Source organism: Dendropsophus ebraccatus, chromosome 5 (genome assembly GCF_027789765.1).
Source record: "Dendropsophus ebraccatus isolate aDenEbr1 chromosome 5, aDenEbr1.pat, whole genome shotgun sequence".
NCBI classification, from domain to species: domain Eukaryota; kingdom Metazoa; phylum Chordata; class Amphibia; order Anura; family Hylidae; genus Dendropsophus; species Dendropsophus ebraccatus.
In genome coordinates, this window is record NC_091458.1 from 32,773,894 (window position 1) to 32,790,490 (window position 16,597).

The 16,597-nt window shown below is 43.8% G+C and overlaps 2 protein-coding genes across 2 annotated transcripts in view; both read right to left on the minus strand.

Annotated features, from left to right (window-relative positions):
* Positions 1-655: 655 nt before the first annotated feature.
* IL17D (interleukin 17D) lies at positions 656-9,167 on the minus strand. The gene is made up of 3 exons (XM_069972045.1): positions 8,900-9,167; positions 3,360-3,667; positions 656-1,600 (listed from the first exon to the last, which is right to left on the minus strand). Exons 1-3 carry the CDS (start codon positions 9,140-9,142, stop codon positions 1,276-1,278), a joined length of 876 nt encoding a protein of 291 aa, XP_069828146.1. The 5' UTR covers positions 9,143-9,167; the 3' UTR covers positions 656-1,275.
* A 5,649-nt stretch (positions 9,168-14,816) lies between these two features.
* The window catches only part of IFT88 (intraflagellar transport 88), a 38,279-nt gene continuing 36,498 nt past the window's right edge, over positions 14,817-16,597 (minus strand). The window contains exon 26 of the mRNA XM_069969822.1: positions 14,817-15,448. Within this exon, the coding sequence (XP_069825923.1) occupies positions 15,327-15,448 (122 nt within the window). The 3' untranslated portion in view covers positions 14,817-15,326. The remainder of the gene's footprint in view (positions 15,449-16,597) is intronic.

Below are 16,597 nucleotides of genomic sequence, written 5' to 3' on the forward strand. Positions count from 1 at the left end.
ATATAAAAATCCAACTGAACTGTATATTCAGCTCCTATACAGACCTATGTGCCTCCATTGCAGACTACAAACAAACCTAACCCTTTAAATGCATGTTATGAACTTAAAGCGACTCCGTACCCACAATCTGTCCCCCCCCAAACCACTTGTACCTTCGGATAGCTGACTTTAATTCAAGATCTGTCCTGGGGTCCATTCGGCAGGGGATGCAGTTATTGTCATAAAAACAACTTTTAATCCGGCAGCGCTGTGTCTAATGGCCGGGGCTTACATTTGTATATGCATTAGGCTGGCACCACCTCTCTGTCCTTCCTCCCCACCCTCCTCATCATTAGGAATACTCCAGGCAGATTGCTTCCTATTCCCCACCTGTGGCAGCCCGGCACATGGGCTGGATCGTTAATACACCTGTGCAAAGCTCAAACAGCAGTAAATGTTCCTGGATCATTCCTAATAATGAGGAGGGTGGGGAGGAAGGACATAGAGGTGGTGCCAGCCTAATGCATATACAAATGTAAGCCCCGGCCGTTAGACACAGCACTGCCGGATGAAAAGTTGTTTTTATGACAATAACTGCATCACCTGCCGAACGGACCCCAGGACAGATCTTGGATTAAAAGCAGATATCCGAAGGTACAAGCGGTTTGGGGGGGAAAGATTGTGGCTACGGAGTCGCTTTAAGGAAGAAAGTATAGTTGCATGCTCTGACTACACTTGGTTTATTTGTAGTCTGTAACCATGGAGACACATAGGTCTCCTTAGAGATGTCAACAGAAAATGATAGGAGTAGATCAAGACTACTTACAATATTGCTTCCTTTTTTATTTTCGATACATTGAGAAGATTAACACCTGGGTGTGGATGTGGATATAGGCTTTCATATTATTAGTAACTTAGCCAAAAACCACTATCTGCAGATGAGAGTCATATTGTCAACCAACTAAAAAACTTACATTACCCTAGGAATGAATAGATTGTCCCAAGACTGGACTACCAGGAGGCATGTGTGACTGTCACTAGTGTCAATTACAGACTCCTTCTTTTCATCTATGATCAGTGACTACCATGGTCCTGACTCCAGTACTGACATAATATTAATATACATTTCCTTTATAACCCTGCTTTACAGTGCAGCATAATTCTGGGCCTTCCTCACCCATCAAGTGCTTATGTTTACTCTAGGACATCCTACCTCCATTGTAGCTGTAGAGAAATTACAAAGAGTTGTCCAAGACCAGCAAAGTCCACACATCGCCCCATAGAGAGTGCCACTGCTCAGTTGGACGCCGGTTTCTCACTTTTATTTATAGACAGTTTGAACTTTTCTTTCTCTAGACTAGAATTCACACTGTCCACCTCTGACTCCTTCTCCTGCTCTGGTACACAAGTGCAGCCCACTGGGATAGTGATGTAGTCCTCAACATAGACATAGCGGCCACCAGTGCATGAAGATGTACGACGAAGGATGACAGTGGGCATGTAGACTGGGGTGGAGCGGAAATTGAAGTTTTCTTCTCCATAGGGTCCTGTCAAGCAACCCTTGCAGAGACAATATGCTTCTGGGATGTACTTGGGATACCGTGTGGGGTTATACGTTATCCTAGGAAAAAATCAGAACAGTAATTTTATATGTCATTGTTTTTTATACATTTCATGTCTGTAATGTCTGCAATCCTGCTGCGCGGTGCTACGAGGTCTCAGTCCTGACACAAGAAATGGCCCACTCAGCCAATCAGTGGCTGAGGCTAGTCACCATTGTGGCCACTGATTGGCTGAGCAGGCACTTCTTTGTGTCAAGACTATGACCAGCAAACACTGTGCAGCAGGATCTGGCACCATTAAAAAAGTCCCTTTAATAGAACCCGGATGCCAATTATTCTGTGACCAGAACTGTGAACTAGAACTAGGCCGGTCTGGATTTTCCCACACCTCTTTTCTGTATTTGTGGCTCTTACATCTTATCTGATACCATTTTCTGATATGACAGCCAAGAATAAAGTAAACAAATATAGCAAATAAAATCTCCAATCACTAATAGTGGTGGATTAGGTAGACCATGCCCCCCCTTTTGCCTTTCCCACCACTGACCTGCTACAAAGTCTGCACCCCAAAATAAATTCAGACCCCATGAGCCTATTTGGATAACAATTTCTGGACTGCCGAGAACATGTAACTTCAAGCTTCCTTGTCTTGACTGACTTGGTGCAGCTAGACCCCCATGGTGGCTTAACATTTATCTGCTCTGCAAGCCCCTACTGAAACCATCCATAACATAGTCTGCCCCTTATTAATGAACAAGGGAGGTCCACTTCTAGGATTTGTTATGGAGGCTTGGGAATTTTAGTGAGGTATTTGATCCTTGACATTTATTGTGTATCCATGGGTAGTAAGTGTTGGGGGTCACGTCTCAGGAATCACCACCTATTGGGAAAATAGGAGACCCTTGACCCTCCTATATTCTATAGCAAACAGCTTATGGCTGTCATGAGAGAGAGAAAAGGGAAAGTACCAGTTGTGCTTTCTCCTTTAGGGTGGGTTCACACGTAGGGACTCGCAGCAGAAATCTCGCTGTGAGTTTTGCAGGGAGATCCGCTACGAGTTAAGGTCCTGGCAGGCCCCTGGAACTACATACTCGCAGCGGTCTGAAAGACCGATGTGAGTATGTAATGCAGCCGCCCCCTTAACCCCTTCGGCTGCCGCCTAGCTCCCGCGCTGTCTGTGTATACATTACCTGTCTCCTTGCTGCACGGGGTCCCGGGTGTCCTGCTCTTCCGCCCAGCCAATCAGTGGCTGCGGCCGGGCAACACACTGATTGGCTGGGCGGGAGAGCAGGACACCGGGACCCCGTGCAGCAAGGAGACAGGTAATGTATACACAGACAGCGCGGGAGCTAGGCGGCAGCGGCAGGGGCCTGCCAGGACCCTAACTCGTAGCGGATCTCGCTGCTAAACTCACAGCGAGATTTCGACTGCGAGTCAGTACGTGTGAACCCACCCTTACAGTTTATTGGAGTTACAAGAGTAGCGGAGCAACCAATCAGATTCCACCTTTCATGCCTTACAGATCCTTTGAAAAATGAAAGGTGGAATCTGATTGGTTGCTAGGGGCAACTAAGACAATTCTACTTTACACCAGTTTGAATCTCCCCTATAGACTTTAGAGAGCAACCAACATGCCCGGCCTGCCCTCCTTCTTACCCTCTTTTCTCACCTGCTGTAAACTGTTCAACTCAAAATCTCATGGGTTATAGGCCGCCCCATTCTAATCGAAGAACTTGTAAAAGTACACCATGAATGTCAAAGGTCCAATACCCATAGGATAGATATGGATGTAAAGAGTATTGGGGGTCTCTTCATTACCTGTACGCCCACGGGGATATGCTGTGGATATTGACTGGTAGCCGCTGCTTGCCATCCCCTGGAGCTCTGCCTCGGGTCCCAGCTGGGCAGCTGATGTTCTCCTTTTCCAGTGGTTGGAGCTGCAGTGTGTGGTGATAGGCACTGAGCATACCCGCAGCCAGGTGTCCATACATCTGCTCCAGCACCTCCTCTTGGCGTTCGGCACAACCTTTGGTCTTTGGTGGGGCCCGCTTTATTGGTTTAGAGCCCTCTGAGCTGACAATCAGTAGTCCAAGAAAAAGCATCAGAAAAGCTTGGGCCAAAAAGATCTGTGGGTAGGTGTGAAAACATATGTGGCCTTATAGTAAGTAGGGCCTTATACATTATTATTTTAGTTTCAGCTTTCTTAAAGCATAACTGTCATTTCAGGGCCATTTTTCTGAAAACATTAAATATCAACAGTACAAGCGATTTTAAGAAACTCTGTAATAGGTTTTATGCACTAAAAGAGTTTCCTTCTGTACTGAAAAAGCAATCTCCCAGCCTTCCCCCTCACATCAGATGAAGCAGGATTTCTGTCTCCATTATGTGGCTATGGAGAGGGGAGGGGCTGTTAGGAGTGACTGAGCACGGAGCAGTCCTGCACAGCACAACACCCTGCAATCTTCTCTCAGTAAGTTCATAGATAAGCACTGACCTTTCTGACCCCAGAATCCTGCGGTTTAGGTGCCTAGAGAGTCTACAAACAGCTGACCTTCATGTCACCTCTTCCTGCTCCCTCATCTCCCTCAGCCCCTCCCCCTTCATAGGCTTACAATGGAGAGAGCAGAACCCGTCTTCAATGGCTTCTCTGTAATGAAGACGTGTTTGCCTGATAATGCACAGATAAGAAGTCGGGGGGAGGCTGGGAGATTGCTTCTTGAGTACAGAAGGAGGCTTTTTTGGCTGATGAAACCTATTACAGAGTTTCTTAAAATCGCTTATACTACTGATTTCTGCAATAAAAAAAAAATATGACAGTTACGCTTTAAGGTTTTACGCCTTTAGGGCTCGTTCCCACTGAGCAAAAGCAGCTGAATTTCTGCGCTGAATCAGCGCTGAAATTTCAGCCGTTAAAATAGGTGCAGAGCTAATTTCCATTGTGTTGAATGGAAATTCTGCTCTGCAGTTCACACAGTGGAATTTCCGCACTGAACTAATCCGCTTTCCGCCAGAAGAATGAACATGTTCATTCTTCCGCTAGCGGAAGCCTATACAAATCAATGGGGCTCTGATTTTCTGTTTCAGCGCGGATTCAGCGCGGATTCAGCGCGGAATACAAGCGGAATACAAGCGGAAATTACTCGCTGAATCAGCGCGGAAATGGGGGAAAAGGGGGGGGAGGAGGATTCTAGTATATGTTCTGGTATAGTCTAGTTTACTCGCCAAATACTCGCTGAATTTCAGCGCTGAATGCATGCGGATTCAGCGCGGATTCCTCGAGTATTCCGCGCTGAATTTGTCAAGAGCTGATTACGAGCTGAACACTTTCCTAGCAGAATACGCAGGGATTCTGCTTGCATTCTGCTTATATTCTGCTCGGAATTCAGTGTCAGTTGATTTCAGGCGGAAATATTTCCTTGCGTAATCCGCTCCTTTTGCTCTGTGTGAACGTAGCCTTACAAGTAATTTTTTTCTTTAAACATTGCATCAGTGGGGTGGGGGTGACACTGCTAGTGCTGGGAATCAAGGACTAATGCCCAGTTGCGAGTTTAATTTTGAAGGGATATACCCATCTGTGACATATTATATATCTACAGCGCATACTATAATAATCTGGGACTGGCACCTATCTTCAGACTGAGGGCTCCTTAGCCTGTTTATAGCCGCCAGGGATGGATGGGAAGCTAAAAACAGCAGAAGGTGGAGAGTTACTGATCACACCTGGTCTCACTCCTGACATCTGGTGCGATCCCAGGATACAGTTGAGGACCTGGCTAGAAGGGCAATCCGACTTGTTCTCTCCATAGAGCATAATACGTAACAAACAAATTGAATTTAATTGCCAACTGCAGCGTATTTCCCCTGCTTTATCTGAGGATCGCAGCAGGTCTCGGGAGTGAGAGTCAGTGCGGTCGGCAACTTTTGACATGGTGTGAGAGCTACTGAAAAATTAACATAATGCTTTAAAGTATGTGGGTATTCCACAGGTTAGCCACAATATACCACAGAATATTTTTTTAAGGGTATTCTAAAAGAATCTTGGCACTGTGGCTCCTAACTAAATATGAGCGAGTTTCCCAGGACTGGATCCAGCTTTGCCAGGCACCAAGAGTGGCACGGTGTTCAAAGGCAGCCGACTGCCAAGCTGTTCCTGAAAAAGACCTGGGGGTATTGGTGGACAGTAAACTGATCACTTTAGTGATCAGTGCCAGGCAGCAGCTGCCAAAGCTAATAATATAATGGGATGGATCAAAAGAGGCCAAGATGCGAACATAGTTTTGCCTCTTTATAAATCACTGGTCAGACCACATATGGAATACTGTGTACAGTTTTGGGCACCGGTATATAAGAAGGACACAGCTGAACTGGAGCGGGTGCAGAGGAGGGCAACAAAGGTCATTAAGGGAATGGGTGGGTTACAGTACCAGGACAGGTTATCACGCTTGGGGTTATTTATGCTAGAAAAAAGACGTCTTAGAGGCGATCTGATCACAACGTACAAATATATGAAAGGACAGTACAGAGATCTTTGTAGTGGTCTTTTTACTCCTAGGTCTGTAACAATGACAAGGGGGCATCCTCTACGTCTAGAGGAAAGAAGATTTCATCATCAGCACAGACAGGGCCGGCTCCAGCTTTTTGTGGGCCCTTGGGCGACAGAGCCTCGGCGGGCCCCTTTGAGGAGCAAATCATGGAGAGACAGGCGAGGAAAGATTTGCAGCAGAAGAAACATGCGGCTGCTGCATATCTTTCTCCTCCTGTATCTCCTGATCTCTGCAGTAGTCAGGACTCTGGAGGAGTCAGACCCAGTCACAGGATTATATATATATATATCATGCTGGTGCTGCTAGTTCTCTAGTATACAGCTCCTTCTGTGTGTGTGTGTGTGTGTGTGTGTGTATATATATATACATACACACACACAGAGCAGGAGCTGTATACTAGAGAACTAGCAGCACCAGCATTATATATATATATATATATATATATATATATATATATATATATATATATTTATTTATAATATGAACATGGTGAGACCTCTAGTTCTCCTATATACAGGCCCTGCAGTGATATACAGTGTGTATATATATATATATATATATATATATATATATATATATATATATATACACACACACACACACTGTATATCACTGCAGGGCCTGAATATAGGAGAACTAGAGGTCTCACCATGTTCATATGATAGATAGGAGATAGGGAAATAGACAGATAGATAGATAGATAGATAGATAGATAGATAGGAGATAGGGAAATAGATAGATAGATAGATAGATAGATAGGAGATAGATAGATAGATAGATAGATAGATAGATAGGAGATAGATAGATAGATAGATAGATAGATAGATAGATAGATAGATAGGAGATAGGGAAATAGATAGATAGATAGATAGATAGATAGATAGGAGATAGGGAAATAGATAGATAGATAGATAGATACAGATATCTAGTTGTTTTGTGTATAGAGGTCCTGCTGTAATATATCTATATCTATTACAGCAGGATATATATATATATATATATATATATATATATATATATATATATATATATATATATATATATATATCCTGCTGTAATAGATATATATATATTACAGCAGGACCTCTATACACAAAACAAGTAGAAGAACCAGCACATACAGGACATAGTTTGCAGAGCCTACCTGCTGCCCTTTATCAGGTCATGTGTCCGATCACATGACCCGTGACATCATCAAAGGTCCTTCAGACTCAAAGGTCCTCTTTCCTACTCGGCTGTAGGGAAGATTTGTGATGGAAGACAGGTGCTCGGGGGCCCCAGTATGTATCGGCGTGGCCCCTAACTGTCACATGCGGCCTCTAGGGGCCCAGTCCCCTTTGTTACTACACTTTTTTTTCTTTTTTTACTAACAAAAAAAATGTAGTAACAAACGGGAGTGGGCCCCTAGAGGAGCTGGGGGCCCCGGCATTTGCCCTACTTAGCCGGGTGCTGACGCCGGCCCTGAGCACAGACACAGATTCTTTACTGTAAGAGCAGTGAGACTGTGGAACTCTCTGCCACATGATATTGTCATGGCTCATTTATTAAATATGTTCAAGGGCGGCCTGCATGCTTTTCTTAAAAAATATAATATTACAAGCTATGGGCATTTCATGTGATAGGTAGATATGAGCGGAACTTTCGGACTTTCAGTCCAAAAGCCGCTCACTCCATTACTATGCCTGCGATCCTGGGAAATCCAGGGAATGTATCTTGAATTCCCTGGAAGATCCTGCCCGCAGATTCCCGGGAGCGCAACTATGCACCTTGGATCGCAGGCATAGTAATGGAGCGAAGATGCCCTCGGACCAGAAGTCCGACAGTTCGCTCATCTCTAGTGATAGGACACCTGCCTCATAAGGGTTTTGACTGCCTCTGGGTCAGCACAGTAGGGTAACACTGTCGGTTGAACTTGATAGACTCTTGTCTTTTTTCAACCTTAGCGACTATGTAACGTAGCAATTCGCTAGTACTGTAAATTCGCTCTTTCTATGTTGTTACAGTGCGACCAAAACATACAAATGTAACTCCTGATATTATGATTGGCAGCATGCTTCTCCTCAAGAGGCACACTATATTATTGATATGTCATGTAACATATTGTAAGTACAGTAGCAGGGACTCCTGTTAAAACAGCCCTCTCTGCTCCTGTACACCGAGTAGTGAAGCATGCAGTACTCTATGCTTCGTATCTCTTACTAAACATTTCCTGGGCCATATGCGAGAGAAGCGTGTCAGTCACTGATTGTTTGCAGATTTCCTCTATCGACTTGAACGGGGGAAGTCAAACACTTTAATAACTCTGAACCACAGCAGATCTGCAGCTAAGTTTGCAATTGCAGATGTTAAAAAACTTGTTATTTTAAATTTTCAGTAAAATTTGCTCCATCTGGTGCGGATTTCATGCTGCAAATTTACTTGCAGAATACAAATTCTCCCATGTTGTGCAGGGACCTGAACTGTGTCTACTGCATGTCATGCAACCAAATAACTTATATATGTATATAGCCTAGTCTCTGCAGAACTATGAAATAGTCAAAGCTAGATCTACAGAGTCTAGAATATCCAGATCTAATCCCACCTCCTTAAGACGTAACTACAAATGACCCCCTTAAAACCCCCCACTGAAATACAGGCGAATGCTCTGCTACAACCATGTAAGCATAAAGCACAAAGCAGCCCACTGTCTCCAGAGACCCTCCTGTTATTAACCCCTTCACTACTGGCTGCACAATGAATAGGGGTACAGATCCTGCCCCCTCCTTCCTCTACTCACACACCTCCATCCCCTCCTGTGCCCACCCCTCTTCTTACCTGTTTCCTTGGCTGCATCTTGAAGATCTGAAGCTCCTCAGGTCTGAGAATGACAGATAGATGACCAAAGAGGAGGAGGCAAGGTAGGGGGTGTAAAGGGGGTATAATATGTTCCGCTGCTGGACTGAGAGGAAGGAGGGGGGGGGGGGGACCTAATGCAACTGAGGTTCTACAGAATGAGACAGTGAGTAGAGAGACAGCAGAAGTGGGAGGGAGAACCCAAGTTATGCAATGTCTGATCATAGAGAAGGGAGATGGGTGGGGGAGGCACACAGGGGGCACAGGTTGCAGATGATGGGGGCAGAGGGGTTGCTATGGGCAGAGGAGAACAGCTGGAGCTGGCAGCAGATGGACACAGGCAGCTCTTCCACCCACTCCTGGCCTCACACTCCCACTGGAATAGGCCTGGAAAGATGCCCCAGACGACACTACTTACACAAACACACAGGCTGGGCTGACTGTAACACAGTGCTGAGGAGTTAGACGACAGTCCTCAGATATAGGGAATACCCCACTCAGGTTTCTTCTTTTTTTTCTTGTGGGAACCTACCACCCTTGCACAGCACGCAGACTAGAGCCTTGAAAATTTTATCGCACTAAAATTTGTTGCAGCACAACAATTAACCACGTTGCCCAATATAAAAGATTCTAAGCTAGTTGTTTTCTAGAGACTTTGGCTGGTTTAGCAATCTCACTTACCAATAGGGAACTAGTTAATAGAGTGGGTCCCATAGTTAGAGCCCCCATCCCTTAGCCAGTCTCTGACTCCTTATTGCTTCTAACTGGCACGGTGTAATTCTTCATTTCTCCTGCAGAGGTGCTGTAGGGAAATTTAAGGGCCCTATTACACAGGACGATTATCGTGCAAAAAATCATTATATCGTTCGAATTTAAACGATAATCGTTCTATGTAATTGCAGGCAACGATTGAAAAATCGTTCGTGTGTCGTTGATTTAGATCTGAATCTAAAATTATCGTTAATCGTTTGCTGTCATTCCACATTCGTTCGCTCAGGTTCCGCATTTGTTCACTAATCGTTCAGTGTAATTGCACATGGTTCACCGGGATCAGATGGAATAAACGATCATAGTAATGATAGCAATAACGATCATAGTAACGATCGTAACTAACGACCATCGCTCTGTGTAATATGGTGAACGATTTCAGGTTAACGATAAACAATCTCATTTGCAATTGTAGACCCGTGTAATAGGATCCTAACACATACGGCAAGATTTCCAGATTACGGATGATCACTGAGGTCCCAGCAGCAGGGCACCTATCATGGTGGACCCTTTTACCATAGAAGCACAGTTCAAAGTAGATTACGGATGATCACTGAGGTCCCAGCAGCAGGGCACCTATCATGGTGGACCCTTTTACCATAGAAGCACAGTTCAAAGTAGATTACGGATGATCACTGAGGTCCCAGCAGCAGGGCACCTATCATGGTGGACCCTTTTACCATAGAAGCACTGTTCAAAGTAGACAATTACTTTATCTACAAAGGTTGAAGTTTGTCTGACAAAATAACCATATGGTGAGGGATGATAACTATAAAAAAAACAAAACTCCCCACTGACAGACTGTAAAGATTTTTAATTTTAATTTTTGACTTGCCATGAAGACTAGTTAAAAATTTGGATTGGTGGTCTAGATGCTGAAACCCCCAAGATCACTAGAACAGAGACATAAGTGATGAGTCTCCTTGTTTGTGATCAGCTATGAGACAATCTAAGACAGCTAAGCACCTACACCAGTGTCAAACACAGGCCTTCCAGCTGTTGCAAAAGTACAATTCCCATCATGCCTGGATAACAAAGCTTTAGCTGTTCAGGCATGATGGGAATTGTAGTTTTGTCCAGCTGGAGGGCCTGAGTTTGACACCTGTGAACTAAGCTTTGGGGGTCATCCAGCAGCAGATGTTCAAATTCACTACAGTGCCACCACAGGGGAAAAGAAGCAATACATTGTGTACATTGACGACATGTTGGGTCCTCCAGAGCAAGAGATGACCTTTCTAACTGGATCCTGGTTCGTTGACGTATATCCTGTACCCCTGTGAAGTCTTATCATCTGGTTTTCTAACTCATACAAGAATATTATTGTCCATAATAATGGTGCGTTTACACGTAACGATAATTGGCCCGATCATACGATTAACGATGTCGGAGTAAAGGTTTTTTTTCATAACGAGCAGCGTTTAGACAGTACGATATATCGTTCGGAAAATTCGCCTATCTCACACATTGGTTAAATCGGTGAACGACTGTTCACACGGAACGATTTGCGAATTTTTTGCGAACGACGAACGACGATTTGATAACATGTTGAAAGATCAAAATGAGCGATGTATCATTCGTCGTTTGATCGTTCGCTGTGTTTACAAGTACGATTATCGTTCAAATTCGATCGTTATTGCGCAAATTCGTATAATAATCGTTACGTGTAAACGCACCATAAGTGTAAACCATGAACCCTGGTGGTCGTGATTCCGAATGCTGAATGTGATTTGAATAGAAAGCAGCAGGTGTGTAATGTCGGAATTTGGCTGTTTACACTCTATGACCACATTTTACATTAGAGGAGGGGGCACTGTCTACTTTGGAGGGTTATTATAGGATCGTCTGCCAACTCTTAGAGTTTCCATTGCATTTACAAGCAGATGCAAAACATTACTAAGCTGCAAACTGGAACCAGTGCAAGTTAAATGAATCAGAAGTGTTCTTTGTAATCCTCAGCCAGGGAAAAGGTAAAATACCCCGATAAACTCCATGTTGTAACCAATCATTACCTGTACATAATGTTGCACAAGTATGGATTGAACATTTATTGTGGGAAGCATTACCTTACATCTGCTCCAATAGGTCTTGGCCGGGAGTGAACTTCTCCAACATACAGACTTAACTTTGAACACCAAGGGGGGGGACTTACGAACGGTACGCCAGGGGCGTACGCCCGGGCTGGCGGGGGCGTGATGAGGCGGGGCCTTCTCCCTGCACCTGCTTGCAGGTGCAATTCATGACGCAAATCTACACCTAATTTGGTACACTGGGAGCATATTCGGACGCCCGCCCGGATTCACTAAGAGGCGTGCGCCTCTTAGTGAATCCTGCCGCGAAAAAGGGGTGGAGCTTAATATAAGAACGGCGTACGCTGGTCTTCATAAATTCCCCCCAAATTGCTAAAGGTTGCTGTAGACACAAGACTTTTGATCTGAGACATGAGGCCAGTTGTGGCTGAAACTCCAGCTTTTGCCCAACCTCCATAAAACAAACAAACAAAAACAAACACACACACGTTCCCAGATGGATCTTTATCACCTGAGTATATTAGTCCAAATTGATGGAGGTTGGGCAAAAGCTGGAATTTCAGCCACAAATATATATATATATATATATATACACACACACACACACACACATATATATATAGTATATGCTCTGTGATGTGGCCAAAAAATAAAATCTCTTGTGGCCAGAGGCAGAATCCTGACTGCAGCCACAAGAGTGACTGCCAGATAGCCAATGGCTGCTTTCTATGACGGTCCACTGTTTTTACCTATAAGGGAACATTAGGAGTCCTTATGGTTTAATACATAGGTGCAGGAATAGACTACTTTCTGCTTAACCCCTTATGTACTGGAGTGCGTAAGTAACCCAAAGTTCAGAAGACAATGAGATATTTGCTTTACTGCACTGCACTGCAGGAGTCCTTTCCTACTTGATTGGGCAGCTGGAGAACAGAGGTCAGGGGTTATCAGTGCAGTGAAGCAGAGATCTCTGTCTTCTGCTTGTTAACCCTTTTTTTTGTATTGCAACATGTAAGTAAACATTGGATCCCTTACATACTGCAGTACATAAGGGGTTAAGCAGAAGGACACACGCTCTTACCTTCTCCCCCAGGCCCCATAACAACTGCCTACCTTACCTCTATAGTAGCTACGCCACTGCATGCAAGTGAAGTTATTCCTTATACAGATTCCCTGGAAGGTTGAGAAAACAGCTGCCCAGGTCACAGGCTGCACTTTGGGGAACGCTGGCATTGGTATTATTGGTTTTCCATATTTTAAATATTAGTACATACATACTTATGTAGTGAAATGATGTTTTATTAGACTGTACCATCCCACAATAAGCTAAGCAATATCCTACAGATATATTTCCTTAAAGAAGCTTTACACCTTATTTTTGTCCCCAGGCAGCAGACTGGTGCATATACTTACCAATGATGATCAGTGTCCCGCGGTTCGGCTTCATTCTGGTCCTGCGGCACCATTCAAATCCCACGGGTGCCTACGTGTCCTCTTCTCTGACTGAGGCAAAGGAGGACAGAAGTCAGGGTCTCCAATGCATCTCTATGAGAGCTCTTTTATAGAGATGCATTGGAGACCCTTACTTCTGGCCTCCAATAGACCTGTAGAAACAAGAGGTGTCAGAAGAGAAATGACATCACTCCGCACAGGATTTGAACGGCACTGGAATGGACTGGAATGAAGCCGCTCTGAAGGACACTGATTATCATTGGTAAGTATATACACCAGTCTGCTGCCAGGGGGCAAATAAAAAATAGGGTGGACTGCTTCTTTAAAGTGATTAACCCAAAATTTAAGCTACATTCACATGTCCACAGATGTGGACAGACCACAGGCCCATTCATTTGAATGGTCTGTTTGTGTTACAGGGCCATGATCCATGCTGCGAAAAATAATGACAGGTCCTAGTAAGGATCAGAAATTGTGGCATAGATCGCCATTTACCAATGAGTAGATTTGAGCAATGGAGATGGGATGCTGTCCTTAGCTTCAGGTCCACGGCTATGGACAGCCCTACGGACGTGTGAAAGTACCCTAAAAGTACCAGAGATTGAATGGAGCGGTGGATGAGAATGCTCACTCTCACTTCTTTCAAATCAAATCAAACCATTATATAATATACATTATAAACCATATGTCCCATCTTTAAAAACTTTGAGCAAATCCTGTGCACGAAATTCTTACTTTCCTCCATCCGTACCCCCTCTTTGTCCAGACTAGTTTTCTGTATATATAGCGAAATAGCTGAGCGGTGTTCACTAAGGTGTAGACTGATCATCCTACAGGTCTTCTTATGTATACCTTTCCACGTGGACAAGTTTACATATATACTATGTTTTTTTGTAGTGTAGTTTTTAAAGGGGAAGTCCCACAAACTGTAAAAATGGCAGGCAGGCGGGGGTGGGTAAGAAAACAAACAAGTGAACTCGTAGATTCGCTCCCGGGTCTCATTTACATCAGCCATGGTCATGCAGCTCCGCTAGCTGCAATGTCACGTCCCCCGCTGAGTGATTGCCTGCCCAGCCAATCAGTGACTGGGGAGGGACACCGTCCTATTCACTGGCTGGCTGAGCGAGCAATTGCTCAGTCAGGCTGTAACGTTGCTGCTGCAGGAGTCATGTACATGACACACCTGGCTTCCTGCAGAAGATGACAGCCGCCGGTGATGAACGGGACCCCGGAGCGGCGCAATAGAGGCTCAGGGATGGGCAAGTAAACTTGTTTTTTTTTTCTCTCCCACCCAGCATGCCATTTTTACCATTTGTCAGACTTCCTCTTTAATATAAACATTGAAGCGCTAGTTTACAAAGCCTTAGCAACTCTCCATCAGTGATGCGTACCTTTCCTACTATCAGCCATTGGCTGATCGTTCCCTATTACATGGGAAGATGTGTGGCCAATGGATAACTGCAGGAAAAGACCGCATAAGTGATTTGTCAACACGTCAAATTGGCCCAATCTGACAGTCCCCATTGCTGGAGGTGCTTAGAGTGTGTGGGTGCCCCCATCTTTCGTAAAAAAAAGTTTCTCCAATTTCCTTGCATTTAGCAGATAAGTCTTTTTCTTTCCTTTGTTTCTTTTTTTTTTTTTTGGGGGGGGGGGGGGGGGGGGATTCAAAAAACTTAAAAATTTCCATTACAGCCATCAGGCACATAGGTATCATGAAATTAAGTTTCTACTAAAATTCTGTCTTCACACCCTAGTAACATAGCATGTGCACCTCTAGCTGACAGACATTTACATAATTCATGACATCATACATGAGCTTATGGAATTATCAGCATTCCCATGATGACTAACCAGAGAACGGCCTGCCTACAAATGGTTTTCTGCCTCATCTATGGCGGGACTATGGAAAGTCTGAGTAATTTACACTTGTATAAATTGTGTAAACTCTTTATGAACCCTTCACACACCCCAATAATGATTGACCCTGAAAGGATGTTCCCCCCTCGGGGACACAACGGAATCGGCAGCTCTCCTTAGTGCCATAAAGATATTTTATATAAACGTTATAAAAACTTGCTCTGTAAATACATTATAAAGCCTTAGTCTAGTATTACACACAACACATAAATAACACGAAGAGAAAGATGCCTAATGGGATAGTATTATTCAGGGAGCAGGTCGTCTCCTAACTCTTCATCTGCAAACTCCTCTTCTTCCACTCTCCTCTTGGCTGCTGTTTTTGGTCTTTCGACTTGTGGGCCAAGAGGATCTACATAGGAAACATCTGAATGACAAAACATGGAAGACAATTACTTATTATGTTCTACAGTCAAGAAAAATATCAGATCAGACATGTCCAATGGTGTAATAGGAGGTTAGAAAAACATGGAGTTTTCTTCTAGAAACAGTGCCATCCCTGGTCATCAGTTGTGTAAGGTAGATCGCTTAAGCGGCACTGAAGTGAACAGGACTATAGTGCAATACCAGAAGCATCCAATGTGTTGCTGTCCTGTTCAAAAAGTGATCTGAGAGCCTGTTTTTTTTGTTTTTTTATTTAATGAAGCTAGTTAAAAGGGGTTATCCAGGACTAGAAAAAACACAGCTACATTCTTGCAAAAACAGCACCACCCCTGTATTCGGGCTGTGGGTGGTTTTACACTTTATGGCCATTGACTTTAATGGAACCGAGCTGCAAACAGACACCAAAACTGAGGACAGGAGAGGTGCTGTTTCTAGAAGAAAGAGGCCATGTTTTTCTAAGTCTGTATAACCCCTTTAATTTTTGACATGCTATCTTTTTTAGGCACTTGTCACTATTACAGTGATACTAAATAAAATAAAATTAAATTAAACTATAAATTAATTAAACTAAACTAAATTAAATTAAGAAAGTAAGAATAAAAAAAAAAATCAATATTCCTTTTCAGATGCCAGCCTACCATTCCAATCATATTTTATCATTTTTAGGGCACTTTCTTTTAAGGTGTAGAAAGTTATAAAGAGGGATGTAACTATTATCCAGGCTTTTACACTGTGCAAGAGTAGGAGTATCAGGAGTATCAAGATTTCCAAGCCACTAAAACTACTTTACTGGCACAAAAAAAAAAAAGGAAATGAATTATATGTTCAAAACACTAGTTTGTCTATAATTCCCAAGAGGCATGGCTGGGGGGAAACCATTCTCAGAAAGATTAGGTGCTGATTAAGGAAGACAAGCACAGACCAGAAAGTATGGACCCTAGGACAAGAGAAGACATCATGAAGGTACTCGTGTCATTTTGACAGTGGAAGCAAGCGTCAGTCAGCAACATTCATGTACGTTTTAGTCGGGCGGGGGTAAAGTATACTCTATGGAGGAATTTGTGCTGAATGAGGATGTCCCACACACTGACCACAGTAGAGAAGTAATATTCTGTGACATCTTCCCAGTCAT